Source organism: Dipteris shenzhenensis, chromosome 9 (genome assembly GCF_047967505.1).
Source record: "Dipteris shenzhenensis isolate YYH24624 ecotype China chromosome 9, Dip_SZ_1.0, whole genome shotgun sequence".
Lineage (NCBI taxonomy): Eukaryota > Viridiplantae > Streptophyta > Polypodiopsida > Gleicheniales > Dipteridaceae > Dipteris > Dipteris shenzhenensis.
The window spans coordinates 32,767,059-32,790,650 of NC_141604.1; the positions used below are offsets into that span (position 1 = coordinate 32,767,059).

General features: G+C 42.6%; 1 protein-coding gene across 2 annotated transcripts; it reads right to left on the bottom strand.

Annotated features, from left to right (window-relative positions):
- Nucleotides 1-1,833: 1,833 nt before the first annotated feature.
- Nucleotides 1,834-3,462, bottom strand: LOC147898532 (chlorophyllase-2-like). Of its 2 annotated transcripts, none has more exons than XM_087379711.1 (2): nt 2,894-3,462; nt 1,834-2,768 (listed from the first exon to the last, which is right to left on the bottom strand). In XM_087379711.1, the coding sequence occupies exons 1-2, from the start codon at nt 3,239-3,241 to the stop codon at nt 2,121-2,123; spliced, it is 996 nt and encodes a 331-aa protein (XP_087235837.1). In that variant the 5' UTR covers nt 3,242-3,462; the 3' UTR covers nt 1,834-2,120. The 2 variants fall into 2 exon arrangements, with proteins under 2 accessions (XP_087235837.1, XP_087235835.1); XM_087379709.1 differs by having other exon boundaries at nt 1,841-2,822; nt 2,894-3,459.
- Nucleotides 3,463-23,592: the final 20,130 nt, after the last annotated feature.

Consider the following 23,592-nt stretch of genomic DNA (forward strand, 5'->3'; position numbering starts at 1 on the left):
AAAGAAAGAAGAATCCAATCTTGAAGCCTATCTTGAATTTCTAAAGGCAGTACTGGTTGAAATTGCTGAACCATTCGAGTAATAACTTGCCATACCAGATGATAGTGCATGCCCAAACCATATTTTGTAGTAGCCAAAGGGAAGGATAGAAGAGTGCCATCATCTTTAATAACATCTGCGACATTGGAAATCCCTTTTATATTAAGAAAATTATGGCAACAGGGCTCCTGCAAAGCCAAGGGAGATGAAAAGACTCGTGACCAATGAATACTCTATGCTTGCAAAGAGTTACTATGTATATAGAACTCGAGATACGTCAAAAAAGGATAAAACGTGGGACAGGAGTATGCTAGAAATAGCATACAAGCTACCTTTGGTGTTGTATTCATATTCTTAATTACCAAAATCTTAAAATTCCAAGATGACATTATTTGTAATATATTTATATCGTTATAAAAATGGTTATGCCCAAATGTGAAAGAATATGCTTCCAATCTAAAAACATCAGAGAGAGCATAGGAGAACGTGTGATTTTTCCTTCAATGTAGCCCATAAGAAAATCCCACTGCATAGGTTGCCAACAACCAAATGCAGGAGTGGTGATGTGAACAAGTAAGGAGCACGTCATAACAACCCAAAGGCTGGTCATCTTGAAGAAACTGAAGCATCCTTTTTTCCTTATATGGAGATGATATATTGTTATGTATGTAAGAAGGTCGTATAGAAATTCATAAATTTCTAATCTCAATCATTGTTCAATATATCCATGTACCATCTCTTAACTTCTAAAATAGGCAACCCATATATTATATTTCTAGTGGAGAAGAAAGAACATATCAACACACATTTTTAGTATGCCTTATTAAGACAAAATCAAGAGTAAAGAGAACATTATTTCTCTCAAATTTTAAAAAGAAGCGTTCTCCCTAAAAATGACAACTTTAAAAGAAAAAACAAGGCTTAGGAGGAAAATGCATTAAAAGTGAAAATCCTTCTAGATTCCATAGTCCTTGTTCAAAATTATATGTATTCACTCAATAGTATTACACATAACAAATGACCTATCACAATGAATCCACTTGCGGTTCCTATGAGCTCTAAATGTTTAATGTTCATGCAAGTATTTTATGATTATTTTAACTAGCATATTGTTGCATTGGTGTCATAAAGATAGAGACAACAATGAGCATTCTTCTCCATTCACCAAATCATTAAGATTAATAAGTGACATTATTACAAAGTACTTAAAAAGAAAAGACACCATGAAGAACTTATGTCTCACAACATTTGCAAGTAAAATCATGACATCATGAGGCCATCATAATGAAAGAAAAACAGACAAAATAATAAGATTCAACAACTACAGTAAGATGAAAGACCCTAGAGAATTACTACAGGGAGTTGTGCTTATTGCTATACCTTCCATTCAAATTAGGTAAAGAACCTGTCCTAAATGATGAACAAGAGGCATGGCACCACATATACAACTACAATAAGGACATAATCGAAGACAACCAGAAATGTTACAACATGTGCAATTACCCAATGCTGTCAAACGGCACTAGAGTGCGAGCTCAACATCCACACACCAACAAAGCATTCACATAGCAAAGAAATTTGACGTGGCAATATGAATGATGTACGGCATCAGGTGTACCATTACATCAACAACCACAACATATAGACAACCTCATTCCCAATCAATTGTACTACACGAAACTAAGAAGCATGAACCATGAGCAACGCATTATTTTAAAAGACATGCTGCTGAAGAAGAGAATGTCCCTAGACAAGATAACGTCCTCTTGTTCTTTATACGAAATGCAGGCAGAGACCACATCTGGACAAACACCGAACAATGTTACGTGCTCAATGGAACAAACTTCATTTATTGGTGGGACCACTCCCTCGTCTACACCACCTTAGAACCAACAACATGAGGACAAGTACATGTCCACACCATAATAATCATTCATGAAAGGCCCCCTCAATGAAATTCTCTTAGGGAAATTCTCTTAGGTAGTTATTCATGAAAGTTGAAAGGATAAGCTTAAAGAAAAATTGAAGTGTGTACGAGAGATGAGCTAGCAAGAGTTTTGTGACGGTTAGAGATGATTCACTTAACCGCTTGTGTAGTATTGAGGTTGGTCCAACGTAATCGTCGAACTTTGCCAGTCTATCAGAATATCATCCGATACGTCGGGAGCTCCTTTGAATGCGGACTGCAAGAACGCCAAGATCAAATCGCTTGTGAATTTGCGCAAAGCTACCCTTGACCCTCCGCTCCTGCACACCAACTTCGTCAGATCGAACATCAAATCGCCCAGTAGAATGCGATCGTTTAAGAAATCCAGGTGGCCAAAGTCAGACGCAACAACATGGTAGATTATGGGAGCCGAGGAAACGTTGAAGAAAGCCTCGTAGCTGCAACACGGGGGCGCACAAGCTGGACGCAGACATGCACTGTTGTTTCCGTATCCAGTCCCTAGGATCAGAGTGGGAAACTGAAGCTGTCGACAGTGATCACAGAATGGCTCCACAATCGATGGCTTTGTTGTTGGTATCGCGCTGCCATCGACCGGATCCAGCGCCACCAGGCCAGAAAATTTCAAATTTGAGTTTGTTATCAGCCCCAATGCCAAGGCGAATGCCACTTTCCCTCCTCGGCTGTGTCCTGCCACCACGAGCTTGTCGAGATTAGGAATGACGCCTGTAGGCGTGACAGCTGAGAGGTTTCCCGGAAGCCAATCAATAATTTTAGCCGCGTCCTGAATCTCCCGAGTAGCATCCCCGTCCAGATAGACATAGTGTTCAAGAAGCATCTACGGCAGATGCGGCTGATTAGTATCGTACTCTCTAGGACACATTTAAGTGATCATGAGCAGAGCTTTACCTGCGGTGCGACCAAAATGTTACCAGACGAGGCTAGTCCCTCCAGCAGTTGCGTGTAGAAGCAATTCGCCAAAAGAAATCCATGTTGAAAAAGAATAACGGGGTACTCCCCAGCTTCTGTTGGAGCTGCAATAAGGACAGGCTTCGGCGGCTTGTGCTTTTCCTGCGTAGAGACAATCTCAACAGAAGGGCAGGGCACAAAGAGAGAACGTGTGACTTGATAAACTGTAACCGACGATGAATGTTCCTCATACAATCCACAAACCAAGATGGGGAGTAGCTGAAGGATATGAACAAAGAAGAGTAGGCTGGAATTACGCGTCTGATCAGCATAGTTTCCAGAAGACATGTTTCTGGTTTAGAAGGGAGACAACAGAGGAAACCGCTCTGAGACTAGAAGAGCCGTGTATGCAAACTTGAATATGGTGCTCCACGGCACCAAAAACCTTAAGCTCCAAACCCATTGTTTCAATGGAAAGTTCACAAATGATGCTTTCTTATTTATTTAAAGGTATTCGTGCAGTTGCTGCACGAATAGCAAGTTGAACGACCCGTTTAAAGATATTGCTGCACGAATATCAAATAAGGTGGCTCGCCCTTATAAGCCTTGCTGGGATGAAATCATCCACATACACATTAATATAGGTATATATGATGGACTTTGAGACTCCATAGGATGAAGCGCCACCTACCCTTTAGAAAGTTCAATAGGAATAACCCAATCAACTCATTAAAATACTACAATGAGAGAATAGACATCTTTGACTTGAATTTAGAGTACCCCACAAACCCTTGCACGACTCAATGATGTCATAGCTTTTTCATTTAAAAAAAAGTAGAATGAAACATTTCTGAATGTGAAGCTATGCCTATCCTTTTATGAAAATATCTCCCTTCCCCCAACAACAAAAGTAGGTTGCGGTAGGCAGCCTTTCCATTGCGGAGAATGTAATTACTAACTCGAAAATTTTTAAAGAAGAAAAGTGAACGAGTAAAAATGTGGACATGAGACATGACACAAAGTCCATTAGGACCTGATCCTCCTTGCAAATATCAGGGGTGGTGATTTATTATTGACTTAACCGTATTGTTTGTGCATTTTGGGAGTTGAAACCCAACAAATCCATGAATAAGGCGATGCTCACAAGAGCTCATAACTGATCCTTCTTTTGCAATCTATACAATATTATCAATCATATGAATAAAGGTGTCGATATCTTTCCACTTTGCATCCAACTTGGAATTCCTTGTTCTTTTGCATCGATAACATCCATCAAAAGAGTGGAATGTTATAAGAATTCTGATTGAAAACAAAAAATTTTGAATAGACGAGCAATTGAAAATATTTGTATGATAATATATAATATATAATTATTATAACCACACATAGTGTGGGTGGAGAGGCAGAACGCTTCCTTCACCAAAGAATTATAATATGAGGGTACGGGCCCTTCCTCGGGTGCCGAGATAACGTCGAGAATATAAACGCTAAGAATATTAGCACCGAGATAAGTCTCGCACAAATGGATAAGATATTGGCATACTACCTCAATGTCAATAGTCGTAATCGTAGTCGAACATCGGTAAAATCACCACAAGCGATGCAGCAGGCGAAATTCAAAAAGGCCAAGAGAAGTGGTAAATGCCAACCTCTGCAAGATAGAGTTTGAAGCAAGTAATAAAGATTCGAAGGTTGTTGAACCTCTCTGGCTCACAAGGAAAGTTGGGGACATGTTGACACTAGGGCAGACATGGATGTATCTGTGCGAAGCGAGTTCAAGCCGTCGTTACCATCGAGTGGAAGTATCTGTGGGAAGCAATTCAAGCCGTCGTTACCATCGCGTGGCTCAATCGAAGAAATGTATGTAGCATTTGCAGCTTCCTTGAAAGAGGAGAGATGAGTGTTGATCGCGGAGGGGGAGTGGTCGCAGAATCATCATGCCGTTCCCCCTTCTCCAACTCTTCCTGCGTGAAGCATTTGTGCCATATGGGAGACCCCATTCCAAAAGCATGAGTTGAGCTCCTTCACCCTGCTGAAAGATAGAGACTTTCTGTATGCTTACAAGGAGGATGGAGTCCTACCACCATCGTCCAAATTCTCCATGCACCCACATATTGATCGTCTCCAGATCAGTGTCTTCCTCTATAATTAAGTTGCTCCAGTGAATATAATTCTTGACGACAAAAACGTTCCAGTCCATTGTAGGCTGGCATTCGCATAGATCTTGGGAGCTATTCATCCAATTTCATATCTTGATACAGCCTGTCTGCTGAAAAACCAAAATCATTGTCATTTACCCATATCATCGTAATCCCCAAGCACGAGTGCAAACTGCGACTTGATGTTGTGATGGGATGAGCGTGGATGGGTTAAGGCTTCTATTGAAACGTGGGCAACACCTAGGAAGCATCACGATAGACATACCAAATTTTCTTGCAACAGAAAAGTATTTGGCAATTTGCGTAGGGGGTTCGCAATTTCAAAGTGCCAAGAGGATGATAGCTTGGAGTCTTTCAAAGAACAGCAACGGTCAAGGGCAGCAGTCATATAACTCAGCTCTACCAGTCACAGGAAGACTAGATGAATTCATATACTACTCTAGATATAAAAGCTCCATGTCCACCTCAAATTTTTCAATCCTTGGTGTGAGACTAACCAAAAAATGCACTTATGATATAAAAGCTCCTTGGTGTGAGAGACTAACCAACAAATACACTTATGACAAAGAGTAGGGGGCACATTAATAGTTTACAAATATTCATATGGGTATTGTTTCTTTAAAAATTCATAACTTTCGCAATGTAAATCATATGACAATATTTAGACACAAATATTGTTTATGCTTTATGTAGAAAATGTAGATTCCAAAAACCGAGTTCACATTTAATTTCATAAATTCATGCTGATTAGGTGGGCCTTTGTTAAGCTAATGGCAATTCTAATTGACACTAGCTATCTAATAAGACTGGATGTTGACTAACCATCTTACTTGATCTAACCTAATCTGTTAGCTTAATCTTATCTAACCTAATGTTAACTGATCTTGCAACTTAGCCTAATTTTAGCTAACAAAAACTAACATTGCGTTAACTGACCTAATCTAACATAATGTTATGTTACGCAACATAACCTTATGTGTGATTTCATTGTCTCCCAATCTTCCACCCGACAACCCTGCATCAGCAACAATCAATAATTTGATTTGCAATATACATCCAGCATGGTATCTCAGCTTGGGCACATGGTCTACTTTCAACCTGCATCTGGTAACTCCAAGCTGACGTGGCTACAAAAAGCCTATCGAACAACGGATTATTACAGCCAGCATGGTATCTCACCCTAGGCACATGGTCTACTTTCAACCTGTATCCGGCAACTCCAAGCTGATGCGACTACAAAAGGCCTATCGAAAAGCGGAGTATTGTAGCCAGAATGGGATCTCACTCTGGACACATGATCTACTTTCAACCTGCATCCGACAACCCCAAGCTGATGTGGCTACAAAAAGCCTATCAGAAAGTGGAGTATTGCAGCTCCTTGCTTGATTCAAAAAGTCAACTACTCTAGATATAAAAGCTCCTTGGTGTGATAACCACCAAATACACTCCTAAATAGCGGATCAACTAAATGCTTAGAAGGATCAACTACTCCAGATATAAAAGCTCCTTAGTGTGATAAACGTCCACACCACTAAATACACTTCTAAATAGCGGCATTTCTAAACCTTCCAGTTCTTGATGCGTCCTATCATAGCTCTATCATAGCTAGTTATTATTTGCAGATTCTTTAATAGTATTTTCCATTACTCTTCGTGTTGATCTCCTGTGTGTGAGCTTTGTGTGCTGCCCAATGTCTCTATCACTATTACATCTACTCCTTCAAATAAGACGAATTTCATTCATGTGGCCTGCCGAGAGAGAGAAAGAAGAAGAGAGAGAGAGAGAGAGAAGAAGGAGAAGAGAGAGAGAGAGAGAAAGGGGGAGAAAAAGGTGAATCTTGACAGAGGGAGAGAAATGGAAGAGGAGAGAGAGGGAATAAATGCACGTCCAAAAACATGAAAGAGGAGAGAGAGGGAATGAATGCAATTCAAAAAAAGCACCCAAATTTGAAAGAGATACTCTAAAGTCAACACACTAACCAATCAAAGAATTTGAAAAAAAAACACATCTAAAAAATGCTACAAATTATTTTTGACTTCTGAAAGTTAACCTTCACTAAGGCTTCCTAACGGCAGGGCAAATATTGTTGCTAGATCTATAATTTGGGAATTGCCACCTTGCAAGAGCTTCTTAGAGAATGAAAAGATTCGGAAGCATGCATGTAATGGGCCAATAGTGTACTTCTTATACAACGGAAGTCCTATTGGCTGCCAAAGAGAAAGCTGGATTGGCTAGAGAAGAACAGCTATTAGAGATATGGCCTCCTATAAGAAGATTACTGTTTGCAAAGGTATCAAAGGGAAGGCTAGTTGCTACCATTTGCAAGGTGATTAGCAGTAGAGCTTGGGCCACATGATTGCATCCAGTGTGGCGAAAATCGTAATGAAAGCCAAAGGCAGGCGAGGTAGAGCACATGACATGAGAGGGAGAATGTATGTTGCACGCGATGAGAGATCATATGGAAATGGAAGAGTTATGAAGCAGGGAAAGGGCAGATGCTGAAGGGATGACTTGAGGCCGCCGGTGGAGAAGAAGAAGAAGAAGATCGAACAGGTTGAGACACACCTTCATTAAATTATCATCTCTATCTACTCCTAATTCTCCTATCTGATCATCTGATGGATGCACGGATGATGATGAAAGATGTAATCTTTGAGGTGTAGAGGAATCAAAATTATCTGCATCGCCACTCGCCACAAGTTACAGGGCCGTGGTGCTTTGTCCTCGTTCTTGTTGCTCCAGCTCTAGGCTTCTACACCAACTCCTCCTCTGTTCAGAAGCATGTATGCATGAGTATGTCGGGGAGGAGTAGATCATTGTTGTAAATACGTTGGATTGACGAACGACAAGATTCTACAAGCTCAACCACACAACCAACACTGCTCCATCTCCTTCTTCTTTTTGTTTCATCCTTTGATGATGAATTTGGAGCTTTCAGTAGCGTGTATGCATCACTATGTCGTGGGGCGAGCTCGATTGGCATTGCAAATGCATTGGATTTATCAATCAATACCGACATCTCATTGTAACGAGCTCAGATTTTATTGTGGGCCGAGCTTGATTGGCGCTGCAAATGCATTGGATTGATCGATCAATACTGGCATCTCATCGTAACAAACCAGATTTTGTGAGCTCATACAACAAATCCATCTTCCTTCCTTCCTTCCTTCAAATGTGCTGGATCCAACACGCTGACTCCAATAGCAATAATAGGCTAAATGTTAAGTCCATCATTATTCCAAAAAAATTTGATGCCCATCTAATTGCAGAACTCCATGATGATGAAGATACGATGGCGCAGCAACGGAAGCAATAGTGTTGAAGAAATCGACCGAGCAGATGGAACGGGATGAGTACCTTATATTGAATAGAAAGCTATATAGCGAAAGAGGTCCCAAATTCGTGAGGATTTGCGATTGTCATTGAATATCACCTGAGTTTTCCTGCAACTAGCAATTTGTTCCTCGTAATCTCACAACACTAGATTTTCACATATCCAGAATCGGAAGTGTTGGATGCTAACACCTAACGAAAAAGTTAAAGTGCTCCTAGTTACATTAGCTTTTGATGTGATGTGGTTGGACACTTTAGCCCAAGAAATCTAACACCTCTAATTTTGCATAAAACAATGTAACACCGTTGGACCTTTTTAAAATCCACATCTCCAAATGTGACACATGGCTCTAGGAGGGCTCAAAAAAAGCTAACACCTCTAATTATTTTGCATAAAACAGCCTCAAAGAAAGCTAGCACCTCTAATTTTGCATAAAGAGGGCTCAAAGATCTAAAACATGCCTCTAGGCTGCCTCCCGTAAAAAGGAAAAAAAGAAAGAAAACATTCCAAAATGAAAAAAACTAACTAGGGGTAATTTTGTGGCCAACAACTAAGACCTATAAGTTGTTGAAATCAAGTTAGTTTGAACTAAATGGAGCCACCTATGGCCTTCAAGGGCATTAAAGGAAATTTTCTAAAGAATGATTGTTTGTTAATCCACTAACCATTCTTTATGCGTCCGAAAGTGAGTTCTATAGAGTTTTCAAAAAGAAGAAAAATCATGAGACACAACAAGACAAAGCAACTATAGACACGCTTGATAGACGTGCAAAATAGCGGGCGTGTCTATAGGCATAGATAGAATTAGTGAAAACACGAGCGTGTCTATTAGCACGTCTAATGGCGTAGTTATTAACGTGTCTAATAGCACATTTACATGTCTTTTAGACACGTATTTAGACGTATTTATAAACACGCAGCAGAGAATACAAAGAGTAAAATTTTGTTGCAGGCTGATAAATGTGCATCACTGCTTTCCAAACATTGCCAAAGCACATAATTTTAATAAAAATATCAATGCTTTTTGGCAAACCCACATATACAAAAATTAAGTGAGGTGAGGAGAATGAGACAATATATAAAATAGTTTTGCCAATATCAATGATGGGTGGTTTGATCTCATCATCAATGAGATTAACCCTTGCCAAACTATCTACTTTAATATCCAAACCAATGTTGAGATCTACAAATACATTCAGCCCACTACTACTTGTGCTACTGTGCTCATCGAAATCAGCATCACCAATGGTAGGCTCGTCCTCATGGGTAATGGCCTGAATATATGTATCTCCTATCTCATGATCATCCTCCTCTCTCGTATCACAATCATCATCACACCTCCATGGGCATGATCATCCTCCATATGCTCCATATTAGTAAATGTACTATACATCACTTTGGAACATGGCATAATAGGTATGACATGCCACCACCTATTATTATCCGCCATTGGTTGATAGACAACCTAATTCAAACACAAATACAATCATGTTATTTTCCTTGCATTGAAGGTATCAAATATTAAAAAGTGAGTATTATTATATATGTGTACAGTACCCGTTCACATTATTGCGGTAGTACTAGTGTGTCCTTGCTTTGCCAAAACTTTGTGGAGTCAATAGTTACAAAGCCACTTGCATGGCATTTGATTGTTGCATTAGGGCCTCTTGCCACCACGTTCTTAAAACACTTGACATCCAAAACATACACAAAGAAGCGTCGAAAGTCAAGCTTAATAATATCTTGGATTATATGCCACAATAATCATCCATGGCTCCATTGGCTCCCTCAAAGCTAGCAATGACACTGCAATCTTGTGTGTTTCTCTTATCATCAATCCATTGTGTCCAAAAATTATTGCCCTCACACCATATAACATTGAACATAGTACACTACACCAAGACAAAATCAATTGAATAAGCAATCTAAATTGTTGAAATCTCCTAACTTATGCATAATATTCTATATACCGACCTTTTGCATGATCCATCCTCTATCATACTCCCATTCTCCATTGTCATATGCATCCCCTCATCTCTCTCTGCCCTCTCCATTTCGTCAAGTAGCCAATTCACATAAATATCCTTTGGAAGTGCTCTTAGATGCTGAGGGTATTGCAAACAAGATCCATGGTGTGTATTGACAGAGGGCCCTTTCTTCTTGTCTTCTTGCCTTTGCATCCTCGTATCTTGTCACCCATCTTTTCATCATATCACTATTAAGCATGCAATAGAGGTTGATATTATCAAGCAACTCTGTGTCCATTACTTTGCTCCAGTCCTTTCCCTTGAGGCACAATAGAGGTCATCCTTAGGTCTTTATCATCTCTCCATAGTCATGGGATCGAGCTATCCACATCAACAAGAAACTCAGAAATATATACAAGTGACTCTTGTACCAACCAACCATCGGCCATGCTACCTTCGGGCCTTGCAATTTGCCTCACAAAACCCTTTAAGGTCTTCATGAAGTGCTCGAGGGAGAGCAACCATCGTGCATGTACAGTGCCACATATAGCAATCTCATCCACTAAATGCACTATGAGATGTAGTTGGCTTGTGAGAATAGAACGTGGAAAGGTCTCCTCCACTAAACAAACCACCTCCACTGACATAAATCAAGCATCCTCAAGCGTGGTGGGATCTATTTCCTTTGAGCTCACATACCTAGAAAGAAAAAAGTGCACCATATTAGCAATATGAAAACCTTGCATGGAGCATTGATACGCTTCATATTTTGTATAGTGTAAAGTACCTCACAAGCTCGCCCATCTTGTAAATACAATCCTTCACATCCTTCGATGCACTATAAGAAATGATAGTAGGTAGTAAGAATTGAACACAATTAGTTGCTTCTACACTCACAAATTTAAAAGGCAAAGGAGATTATGCTAAGTCATACTTACTTGGAGCATCTTGTTACGGAAATTATATTTTCTAATATATCTTGCTTTGGATATTATTACTTTAGTCAAGTGTGACAATGGCAAAGTACTCCATAGGAGCGCACCGGACGTGACGAGGGTCCTAGTGGATACTTTGTGTGGATAGTTGGGGATGCCTGACTAGCTTGTGTTTTGCCATGCTAGATGGTCAGTATTGTGGGTGATTCCATGTTAATACTGCATGATGTCGCTAGTGTTATTGGTGTTGTGCTTGATTATTGTGCTTTGAGCACGGTTATGTTAGGATCAGTTGATTCGGTGATTCGTTCAATCGATTGTTAATAACTAGGGAAGTAGCAAGCTAAGGGTGTCCACTTTTTGTTCACTCCCCAATCCTTAGGAGGTGGAAAAACAAGCTTTTTAGCACACAAAAATGCAAATCTCACCTACTTCCCTATGGATCTAGTCTTTGAAGTCTTCTGACACAACATCACACTTGCTATTGTGCACACAATCGTATAGTCTAATCGAAAATTCGATGCACACACAAAAAATTTCTTTGTGTCACACGGCATGGTTCCAGGGTGGTCACACGTTTGTCACGAACAGAGAGTGTCATATTAAATTCTAAATTTCTCACTCATTTTAGATTAAATGTTATTGAAACTTTGTAAGCGGTCTCTTTGCATTATGTAGAGCTTAACTTGATTTATTGGTAATTTTTTGAATGATTTATCTAATTATAAATAATTATTTATAATAAATAAAGTCATAAAATACATGCATTTTAGTAGCACACCACATTTTTTTAGTATTTTGAATAATTAAGCAAATCCAATTCAGTGGAAGGTTAGTAGGCACATAAGGGTGTGTGGTTGAATCATCAAATCCCAAATCCAACGGTTAGATTTAGGAAGATTGAAGTTTAATTTTTACTTTTACTCCTTAGAGGATCAACAAAGAATATTAAAAATAAATCTAGTAATTCTCAAACATAACCAAACATTTCAAAAATGTCAATATTTTTAGTCCTCTGCATGATGAATAAGAGGAAAAAATTTTGGTTAAATTTGAGTAAGGGAAACGTACGATATGGCCTCCAACAGTTAAATCTCCCTTTTGTGGGGGAAAAAGGGCCACCCAAGCCTAATACCAAGACAAGGTAGGCTTGGTATTAGGCTTGGTGAGGTAGGCTAGGAGCATCACCGACCCTAGTGGCAAGCCTTTGGAGTCTGCATGCTGCCCATGTGGAAGGCTGAGTCATCAAAACCATGCCACGTTGTTAGACCACGTGGTGCCATCTCATCAAGGAGATGTGACATCACTCCTTGCCATGTCACCTTACATTGCCACACGTGCTGCCACATGTGCCACCTCATCATTCCACATCATGAGCCATGTGATCACACAATGCCACCTTGGCATACCTCCTCAACCTTGCCACGTCACCAATCCCTCCACCTCAATTTGCCATGTCAATCTACCACCTCATGAATGCCAACTCATCATGCCACATCACCTTTCAATGTCATGGAAGAGACTATATTACCACATCATGACCATGCAGGAAGAGACTATATTACCACATCATGACCATGCATGGTGCCACATCAGCCAGATGTATACACATCACGATGTGCGAGGCATACAATACCTCGATCGAGGTATATGACCTGGGTGAGGCATACAATACCTCCATCGAGGTATATGACCGAGGACACCTAGGGATACCTCGATCGAGGTTCATACATGCGTAATGCACTGAATACCTCGATCGAGGTATAAGGTCTGATCGAGGTATATGATCGGGGCTCTGGGCATAGCAGACCTCAATCGAGGTATTTGAAGGTACAAAACTTAGCCAGTTAGTATCAATCTTAGCACCAAAACTTAGCCAATTAGTTTCAATCTTAGCACCTCTCCACCAATAATAATGAAGAGCAATCTAAGAGCAATCTAAGAGCAATCTAGTGGATGAGTTGAGGCTCTCTATAAGACACCACGTTTTGGTTCATTTCACCCATTCTTAGCCATTCTTGCCTCCTCATCACTTTGTCACACCTTCCATCCTACTTTCATTGAGAATGGGTTCTCAAAGCCGTAGAGCTAGTAGACGTGAAAGATGTAGGAACCCCCCCCCAAATCTCATTGACGAGGAGCGCAAGCGGAAGGCTCGTGAGCGCAAGAGAGCCTCTAGAGCTCGAGCTCGCGCTGCCACCACTGATCCACCTCCAGCTCTACCTCTACATCCCACCTCCACCCCCACCTCCACCCCCACCCCCACCTCCATTGTCCCCCCATCCTCATCCGCTCCCCTACCTCTAGCCTCCGCCCTTCCCCTAGCCACCTACATTTTGGCCTCCACCTCTACCTCTTCCCCCTCCACCCTCCCCCCTCCCCCTCCCCCTCCCCCTCCCCCCGCTCCGCTTGGTGCCTCCCTTCCCCCGTCCACCCTACCATCTCCCATTGATCCCCTTGCCCCACCTTGCAGCAGCAGTGTTGCTTCACGATGTGACTTGCCGAAGTCCACTATCCGTCGTCGTACTAGCAAGATTGTGCAGTCTTTTTTTTGTGACCTCACGCCAGCTTCGTAGTCTTCTCTTCTCACATCCCTGATTGATCACCCTGACTTCCAGGTAGAGTGTAGGAGGCTTGCTCGTCTTGGTGCACGTAGAGATAGGGTTGTATCTAGCGAGGTCCTTAGCAGTGTTCGACATTCCTATGCTTCTAGTAAGCATAGGAACTCCAGTGATGCCTTGGCAGCATGTCGTGCTATTGTGGCTGCCATTAGTAGACCTCATATGATAGGCCATGTGTGTACCGCTTCACGTCTTCTTCAGATTGCACCGCGCACATTGCGAGCAGGCATCATTAGGAGGCAGAGTCTAGAGGATAGTGAGACTGATGCTCTTTGGGCTTCGAGTGGTCGTGCACCTCGCAGCGATCGATTGTTGGATGATTCCACTAGGTCCTTCATACAACAGTTTTGGGAGGAGCATTGCAGAGCATCCCCGGTGTTCAAGAAGGCATTGCGGAAGAGGATGTCACGCGGTGTGTACATTGAGCATGGTGCATGTTTTTTGGAGTGTACCCAGACTGAGTTGTACACTCAGTTTGTAGAGGCGCACCCGGAGTTCAAGATTGGGCAGAGGTCATTTGAGCGATGTAGGCCATGGTTTGTGCGATGCTCTCAAGAGCGTGACACATGTTGTTGTCGCTACCATGTGGATTTTGGATTGATGTATGACGTATTCCGTTCCCTTGATGGTCATAGGGGAGTGGTTCCTACTAGCCCTCGCGACTTCATTCATTCCATATTGTGTACACGAGATGGTGATGCTTTATTCCACTCCCTTGATTGTGTGGAAGGCACGTGTACTAAGGCACGTGTACTTTGTGTGGTGACTTTGCTAGAGTGCCACGAGTTGCACTAGATACTTGTGATGTGCAGATGGTTCGTTGGCAGCAGTATGAGTACTATACCTTGACATTAGATGGTGGTGCACAGTCGAGGAGGTTGCAGCTTGTGGGGAAGGAGACACCACGTGTTGTATTCATTGACAGTTTTCGAGGGAAGCTGTACCGCTACATACGCCACTCGCACACTGCGAAATGGGAGGATCGTTAGTTTCGTGCATGTTTGAGGACATTTCCTACAGGGGTGGTTGTCTCAGTGGTGGACTTTGCGGAGAATTACACCTTTGCACCACAGCATGAGATCCAATCGGAGTATTATTTCTCCGAACAGGTGACGTGTGATTGAGTATTGATTTTTTCCCCACCTCATTATATTGAATTATTTCAATAGTCATATTTTTTTTCAATGCCATATTGCAGGTTGCTATATTTGCACACATTAGCTATCATCATGCACAGGCTCATGTGGATGGCATTGATAGCACCATGGACTCACGCGTCATTGTGCGAGAGTATTACTTCTACATTAGTGATGATCGATCGCATGATGCCCATTTTGTGCAGCATTGCTTCAGTTTGCATGATAGTTTCTTGAGGGATCATGATGTCACATGGCAGCGGCGCTGGATCTGGTCAGACGGTTGCGGTGGTCAGTTCAAATCCGCTAGACAGTTTTATTGGTTCTGTAGATGGCACCGTGAGACAGGCATTCCGATTACATGGAGCTACTTTGAGACAGGGCACGGTAAGGGAGAGCACGATGGGCAGGTGCTTGCGTGAAGCATGCTTTGCGTCGATACTAGTTGCGTCACAGTGCCGATCACTTCAAGGATGCACATGATGTGGTGCGGTGGTGTAGCCAGCACTTATCCACTAGTGCTACCTCCTCGTTTCAGTCGCGTGACGATAGGGTGGTGAGCCGGTATTTTTGGTGCGTGGACATTGGGAGTCTTGATTGGTCTAGGCCTTTTGATTATCGTTCTGTGCCTGGCACTCTTGATTTCCATTCCATCAGGAGCATAGGTGAGTCTCACCCCGCGATCTTTTCTCGACGGTTTGCATGTTTTTGCTCTACATGCATTGATTATGATTGGGGAGGGTGCTCCATGATACCATGGGCTGATCGATGGGTACGGCGAGTGCTTTCTCCCTTCCAGCCTTGGGAGGAGGTACATGATGATCAGGATGCGGGATTCAGTTCCTCTAGAGATTATGACCAGCTTACAGATATTTTGCGTATTGGTGATATCTTCGCGGTTATTGCTTCGGAGGGCAATGAGGAGGGTGTGGATTATTACTTGTTGCGATGCTCTATGCTGAAGAGTGTGCTGAATGAGGATACAGTGGATGGGCATGGGATGCACTTCAATGCTCATAGCATGATCGTAGGTGGCCACTATTTTCAGCAGATACAAAGGCGTGGTCGCTATATTGAGTTCCAGGAGTACATGGCGGATCAGGAGGCATACATGTATTCTCATCTTGTTGTTGGGATCAAGATTACTTTGAGTCGTGTTCGCACTCGCAAGGCGACGTCCACTCCACGATGGCACCTTGCAGTGGCGGATCACGAGAGCATACTTGCAACTATTGGCATGAGAGCTGATCCTGAGGAGTAGCACATTACATATCATATTTTTTGGGATCATCAGTTGATCAGATTGATTTTTATTGGGTATCACTAGTTGATTACACTTTTTTGTATTCGATATGTATAGGCTCACTGTGTGACCATTGTAATTTTCATGGACTCATATTTTGTATTTCACTATGATGGCTGTATACACGTTCATACACATCATTGTATTAGATTCTATTTTTTACATGATGTCCGATGTCTTCTCAATGGGATTTTTTGTGTTTTTAAAACAAAAAATTGTTTATTAGTAGTAATGTTGTAGTTTTTTTTGTGCTTTAGGACATTTTAAAAACGTGACTAAGAAAATTCGCGCACGTACTAACGAAATATGCGTGTGGACTTACTTGTTGGGGATGAAACTTTGCACGACTCTTACACCACCCTAGACATACATCCACGCGAGATTTGGTCTGAACTGATTTGGTATGCGCCACGTGGAAGGTACAATGCGTACATTTTTACAATCCCTACTAGCACGACTATGTATGAGCTATGGCACATGTACTTACGAAATACGCGTGTGGACTTATCTGTTGGGAATGAAACTTTGCATGACTCTTACGCCACCCTAGACATACATCCATGCGAGATTTGGTCTGAACTGATTTGGTATGCGCCATGTGGAAGGTACAATGCGTACATTTTTACAATCCCTACTAGCACGACTACGTATGAGCTATGGCGCATGTACTAACGAAATACGCGTGTGGACTTATCTGTTGGGAATGAAACTTCGCACGACTCTTAGGCCACCCTAGACATACATCCACGCGAGATTCGGTCTGAACTGATTTGGTATGCACCACGTGGAAGGTACAATGCGTACATTTTACAATCCCTACTAGCACGACTATGTATGAGCTATGGCGCATGTACTAACGAAATACGCGTGTGGACTTATCTGTTGGGAATGAAACTTCGCACGACTCTTAGGCCACCCTAGACATACATCCACGCGAGATTTGGTTTGAACTGATTTGATATACGCCACGTGGAAGGTACAATGCGTACATTTTTACAATCCCTACTAGCACGACTACGTATGAGCTATGGCGCATATACTAACGAAATACGTGTGTGGACTTATCTGTTGGGAATGAAACTTCGCACGACTCTTAGGCCACCCTAGACATACATCCACGCAAGATTTGGTCTCCAACTTATTTGGTATGCGCCACGTGGAAGGTATAATGCGTACATTTTTACAATCCCTACTAGCACGACTACGTGTGAAAAATGGCGCACGTACTAACCAAATATGCATGTGGACTTATCTGTTGGAGATTAAACTTTGCACGGCTCTTAGGCTACCATAGACGTACATCCACGCAAGATTTGGTGCCCAACTGATTTGGTATGCGCCACGTGGAAGGACAGCTGCGTACATTTTTACAATCCCTACTAGCACGACTACGTGTGAAAAATGGCGCACGTACTAACGAAATATGCATGTGGACTTATCTGTTGGAGATTAAACTTTGCATGGCTCTTAGGCTACCGTAGACGTACATCCACGCAAGATTTGGTGTCCAACTGATTTGGTATGCGCCACGTGGAAGGACAGCTGCGTACATTTTTACAATCCCTACTAGCACGACTAAGTGTGAAAAATGGCGCACGTACTAACCAAATATGCATGTGGACTTATCTGTTGGAGATTAAACTTTGCACGGCTCTTAGGCTACCGTAGACGTACATCCACGCAAGATTTGGTGCCCAACTGATTTGGTATGCGCCACGTGGAAGGACAGCTGCGTACATTTTTACAATCCCTACTAGCACGACTACGTGTGAAAAATGGCGCACATACTAACCAAATATGCATGTGGACTTATCTGTTGGAGATTAGACTTTGCACAGCTCTTAGGCTACCATAGACATACATCCACGCAAGATTTGGTGCCCAACTGATTTGGTATGCGCCACGTGGAAGGACAGCTGCGTACATTTTTACAATCCCTACTAGCACGACTACGTGTGAAAAATGGCGCACGTACTAACCAAATATGCATGTGGACTTACCTGTTGGAGATTAAACTTTGCATGGCTCTTAGGCTACCGTAGACGTACATCCACGCAAGATTTGGTGCCCAACTGATTTGGTATGCGCCACGTGGAAGGACAACTGCGTACATTTTTACAATCCCTACTAGCACGACTACATATGAAAAATGGCACACATACTAATGAAATATGCACGTGGACTTATCTGTTGGGGACAAAACTTCACACGCCTCTTAGGCTACCCTAGATGTACATCCACGCAAGATTTGGTCTCCAACTTATTTGGTATGCACCATGTGGAAGGTATAATGCGTACATTTTTACAATCCCTACTAGTACGACTACGTGTAAAAAATGGCGCACGTACTAACCAAATATGCATGTGGACTTATCTGTTGGAGATTAAACTTTGCACGGCTCTTAGGATACCGTAGACGTACATCCATGCAAGATCTGGTGCCCAACTGATTTGGTATGCGCCACGTGGAAGGACAGCTGCGTACATTTTTACAATCCCTACTAGCACGACTACGTATGAAAAATGGCACACATACTAATGAAATATGCACGTGGACTTATCTGTTGGGGATGAAACTTCACATGGCTCTTAGGCTACCCTAGACGTACATCTACGCAAGATTTGGTCTCCAACTGATTTGGTATGCGCCACGTGGAAGGACAAATGCGTACATTTTTACAATCCCTACTAGCACGACTACGTGTGAAAAATGGCGCACGTACTAACGAAATATGCATGTGGACTTATCTGTTGGAGATTAAACTTTGCACGGCTCTTAGGCTACCGTAGACGTACATCCACACAAGATTTGGTCTCCAACTGATTTGGTATGCGCCACGTGGAAGGACAGCTGCATACATTTTTACAATCCCTACTAGCACGACTACGTATGAAAAATGGCGCACGTACTAATGAAATACGTACGTGGACTTATCTGTTGGGGACGAAACTTCACACGCCTCTTAGGCTACCCTAGACGTACATCCACACAAGATTTGGTCTCCAACTGATTTGGTATGCACCACGTGGAAGGACAAATGCGTACATTTTTACAATCCCTACTAGCACGACTAAACCCTAAACCCTAAACCCTGAACCCTAAATCCTAAACCCTGTTGGGGACGAAACTTCACACGCCTCTTAGGCTACCCTAGACATACATCCACGCAAGATTTGGTCTTCAACTGATTTGGTTTGCGCCACGTAGAAGCAATCCCTACTAGCACGACTAAACCCTAAACCCTAAACCCTAAACCCTGAACCCTAAATCCTAAACCCTGTTGGGGACTAAACTTCACACGCCTCTTAGGCTACCCTAGACGTACATCCACGCAAGATTTGGTCTCCAACTGATTTGGTTTGCGCTACGTAGAAGCAATCCCTACTAGCACGGCTAAACCCTAAACCCTAAACCCTGAACCCTAAACCCTAAACCCTGTTGGGGACGAAACTTCACATGCCTCTTAGGCTACCCTAGATGTACATCCACGCAAGATTTGGTCTCCAACTGATTTGGTTTGCGCCACGTAGAACCAATCCCTACTAGCACGACTAAACCCTAAACCCTAAACCCTAAACCCTGAACCCTAAATCCTAAACCCTGTTGGGGATGAAACTTCACATGCCTCTTAGGCTACCCTAGACGTACATCCACGCAAGATTTGGTCTCCAACTGATTTGGTTTGCGCCACGTAGAAGCAATCCCTACTAGCACGACTAAACCCTAAACCCTAAACCCTAAACCGTAAACCCTGAACCCTAAATCCTAAACCCTGTTGGGGACGAAACTTCACACTCCTCTTAGGCTACCCTAGACGTACATCCACGCAAGATTCGGTCTCCAACTGATCTGGTTTGTGCCACGTAGAAGCAATCCCTACTAGCACGACTAAACCCTAAACCCTAAACCCTGAACCCTAAATCCTAAACCCTGTTGGGGACGAAACTTCACACGCCTCTTAGGCTACCCTAGACGTACATCCACGCAAGATTTGGTCTCCAACTGATCTGGTTTGCGCCACGTAGAAGCAATCCCTACTAGCACGACTAAACCCTAAACCCTGAACCCTAAATCCTAAACCCTGTTGGGGACGAAACTTCACACGCCTCTTAGGCTACCCTAGACGTACATCCACACAAGATTTGGTCTCCAACTGATCTAGTTTGCACCACGTGGAAGGTATAATGCATACATTTTTGCAAGCACCTTTTCAATGCTTAATGTTTACAATTACGACACACGGCATTATGTTTATACATTATGTATTAGATGTGTGAATTGAGATATTTGAAATTCAAAATAATACTCTTAATTTTAAATACGCACATGGGGATGAAACTTCGCACGGCTCTTAGGTTTAGTGTAATAATTACAAGCATTGATATATACGAAATTCAATATGATATTCAAAATGATAAAGTTGGAACTTGAACACTTTTTCAATGCTTAATGTTTACAATTACTGAGATAAAATCATACTCCTAATTTTAAATGTTTATGTTACATTTAAACAAACTATAAACTGAGATAAACAAAGTGTGAAGAACATCATGAAAGTACGAAAATGCTCATACATCATAAAAGTGGGAACAATATCATGAAAGTACCAAAATGAATCTGTACACCATCATCATCATGCTGGAGAAGTGCATCCCTATACAAGAAACGTGTGAAGCCTAAACAATCAATCTGAATCCGAGTCTGATAGCTCTACATATGATCCTCTAGTAGAACGCTGACGTGGCTCCTGTATGACCCGCTGCCCAACCGTCCGCTATGTGCCCTCTTCATCAGGATGAGGCTGGCCCATCTCATAGGGCACATAGCGGAATTACATATGATCCTCTAGTAGAACGCTGACGTGGCTCCTGTATGACCCGCTGACCCACTGCTGCAATGATGTCTGCAGCTCTACCTCTCGCTCAATCCGGCGTGCCTCCTCCGCTCGTGCCTCGTCACCTGGCATGAAATCACCATACGAAAAGCGTCGTGGAACGCATGCTGCAACCACCGATGTATCAGCACCCTCTTGCATCAGCAACGCTCTCTGTGCCTCCTCCCTGTAGTGCTCTGTCAGGACTACGCGGGCGAATGGATCAACGGCCTGACGATGACCAGGATATAGATCATCCATGCCTAGTCCTCTGTATGTCGCCACATCAATGTCAGCAAAGCATACAGGGCACACTGATCGTGCCACCATGTGGCGGGTCATGCAATGGAGATGTGCGATGTGGCGTGCACGCTAGTCCAAACCACCCTATGGTGTCAAACTCCTCGTGGCAAAGGACACAAGTGGCAGTAGGAAGCCTGGCTATGACTGCTGCATCTATGGTGTCAAACTCCTCGTGGCAAAGGACACAAGTGGCAGTAGGAAGCCTGGCTATGACTGCTGCATCTATGGGTGTCCTAGTCGGAACATCTACAGGAGGAGCGGGGTATAGGGCCACACTGGGGTCGATCCTATGGCGAGATGGATCATGACTAATATGCCTCAACTACAAAATATAGTGCTCTGCACGATGGTATGCTATGCGTGTCCGAATCCTCTGCTCCTCCAAATCTGTCTGCAACAGTCGTACGAACAGTCGTACGCGAGACTCCATCTCCTGACGTAATAGATGTGCCTGCAATGCAAACATGTCGTGTACATTGTGAGAATTAACCAAAAAACTTCAGTTCAAAACACGCTACAAAAAAATAAACTAACATAATCAAAATAACTAACCTCGTCCCTAGACTCGGCCAACAATGCCTCCAACTCTGCAATCCGTGTGTCTCAAGCCTCCAACTCGTGCTGAGGCGGTGTAGATGTGGGAGGTGGTGTAGATGTGGGAGGCTCCATCGATGATCGAGGTGGGGGAGGTGGAATCGCAATAGATCTTGATAGGGCAGAGACCATGTGCTACAAGGATGATGCCACTGAATGAACATCCCCCCTAATCTGTTGGGATATCTCAAGGTGTATGCCTCAGGCACACCTTATGTTTCTATGTGTGAGTGCTAGAGGCACAGTTAGGTGCCCACAAGCACAGTTAGGTGGTGGAAAAGCCACATAGGATGATTGAGTGAATCTAGGAGCAGATTGAGGAGATGATTGAGGAGCTTTGAGGTCATCAGTGATGTCAGTGACCTTGTATGAGGTGCCTACTTAAGGACCTCTTTCTTCTTCATTCTATAAGCAAGTATTCTGAGTTTGTGTCCACTCTACTCTTTCTTTTCAGTATTCCAACATGGTATCAGAGCCCTTTGATCCCCCTTGAGCCCATTTCTGCCACATCATCATCTTCTTCTTCATCTTCTTCTTCTCCATTTTCCTCTTTCTTCCCAAAATCTTTGAGAGCTTGGTTCTCCATCTACAAACAGCCATTGCCCAAACCCTCTGAGCTGGAAACTCCTCTAGTATGGGCAAACTTCCACCTGCAAGCAATTGAAGAAAAAACGTCTGTGGTGGCTGCCATACTCCAAAGAGCGAATTTCTTCTGTTGCTCAATACTCCCTGCCTGCTCCGCCATTGCCTAAGCCCTCTTAGGAGTAGATGGGCGACCTCAAGACGAAGATTTTGAGCCATTTTTCAGGTCATTTGGTTCAGTAACGAGGGAGAAATCGTCAAAACTCAGTTTCAGCCTGTAGCAACTCTCCCGGGCAAAAGTGCACAGCATTTCGTCCAACCTCTGTGCTGGACCTTCTCTGGTATATGAGCTTTCTTTTGCTTCAGAAAGCCCTCTTTTCCTTGCTTTGAAGAGTGAGCTACAAGCCCTCCAAGTTCAGCTTTTCAGTTTTGACAGTTTTGGACAAGTTTTTGAAGATGATGCTACATAAAATGCTACTCTAGCATTTCTGGTTTTTTGAAGCTTTCAATAACTTCAGTACAAGTGTGGATTTAGTTTTGTTTTGACTTGATAGACCTGGTTTTGATTGGAAAGTGTTTATTTCATCCACTTCTATGAAGCATGTAAGTGAAAGCATCATTGTTTGAAATTTGGTCACAAGACTTTGCTACATTAAATGCTTATATTTTGAAGCATTTCAGTTGTTATTCTAAGCCCTGTAAGAGAGAAGACACTACCCAATACTTGGGTTAGAGCCTCTCATGGCTTGCTTATGCAAAATATATGAAAAGCCAAAACATAAAGCAATGTCTTGTTATGCTACAAAGGATGAAAATGCCAACCTGACTTCCTTGTTGAAGATTGCCAAAACAATGGTTGCCAAAAAGGAAGCAACTACAGAGATCTACCCT

Excerpts from the sequence above, each read along its gene's own strand:
- LOC147898532 (XM_087379709.1), bottom strand. The coding sequence starts at position 3,241 with ATGTCTTCTGGAAACTATGCTGATCAGACGCGTAATTCCAGCCTACTC. Across the intron at positions 2,823-2,893 it reads ACATTTTGGTCGCACCGCAG|ATGCTTCTTGAACACTATGT; the intron begins GTAAAGCTCTGC and ends CATCTGCCGTAG.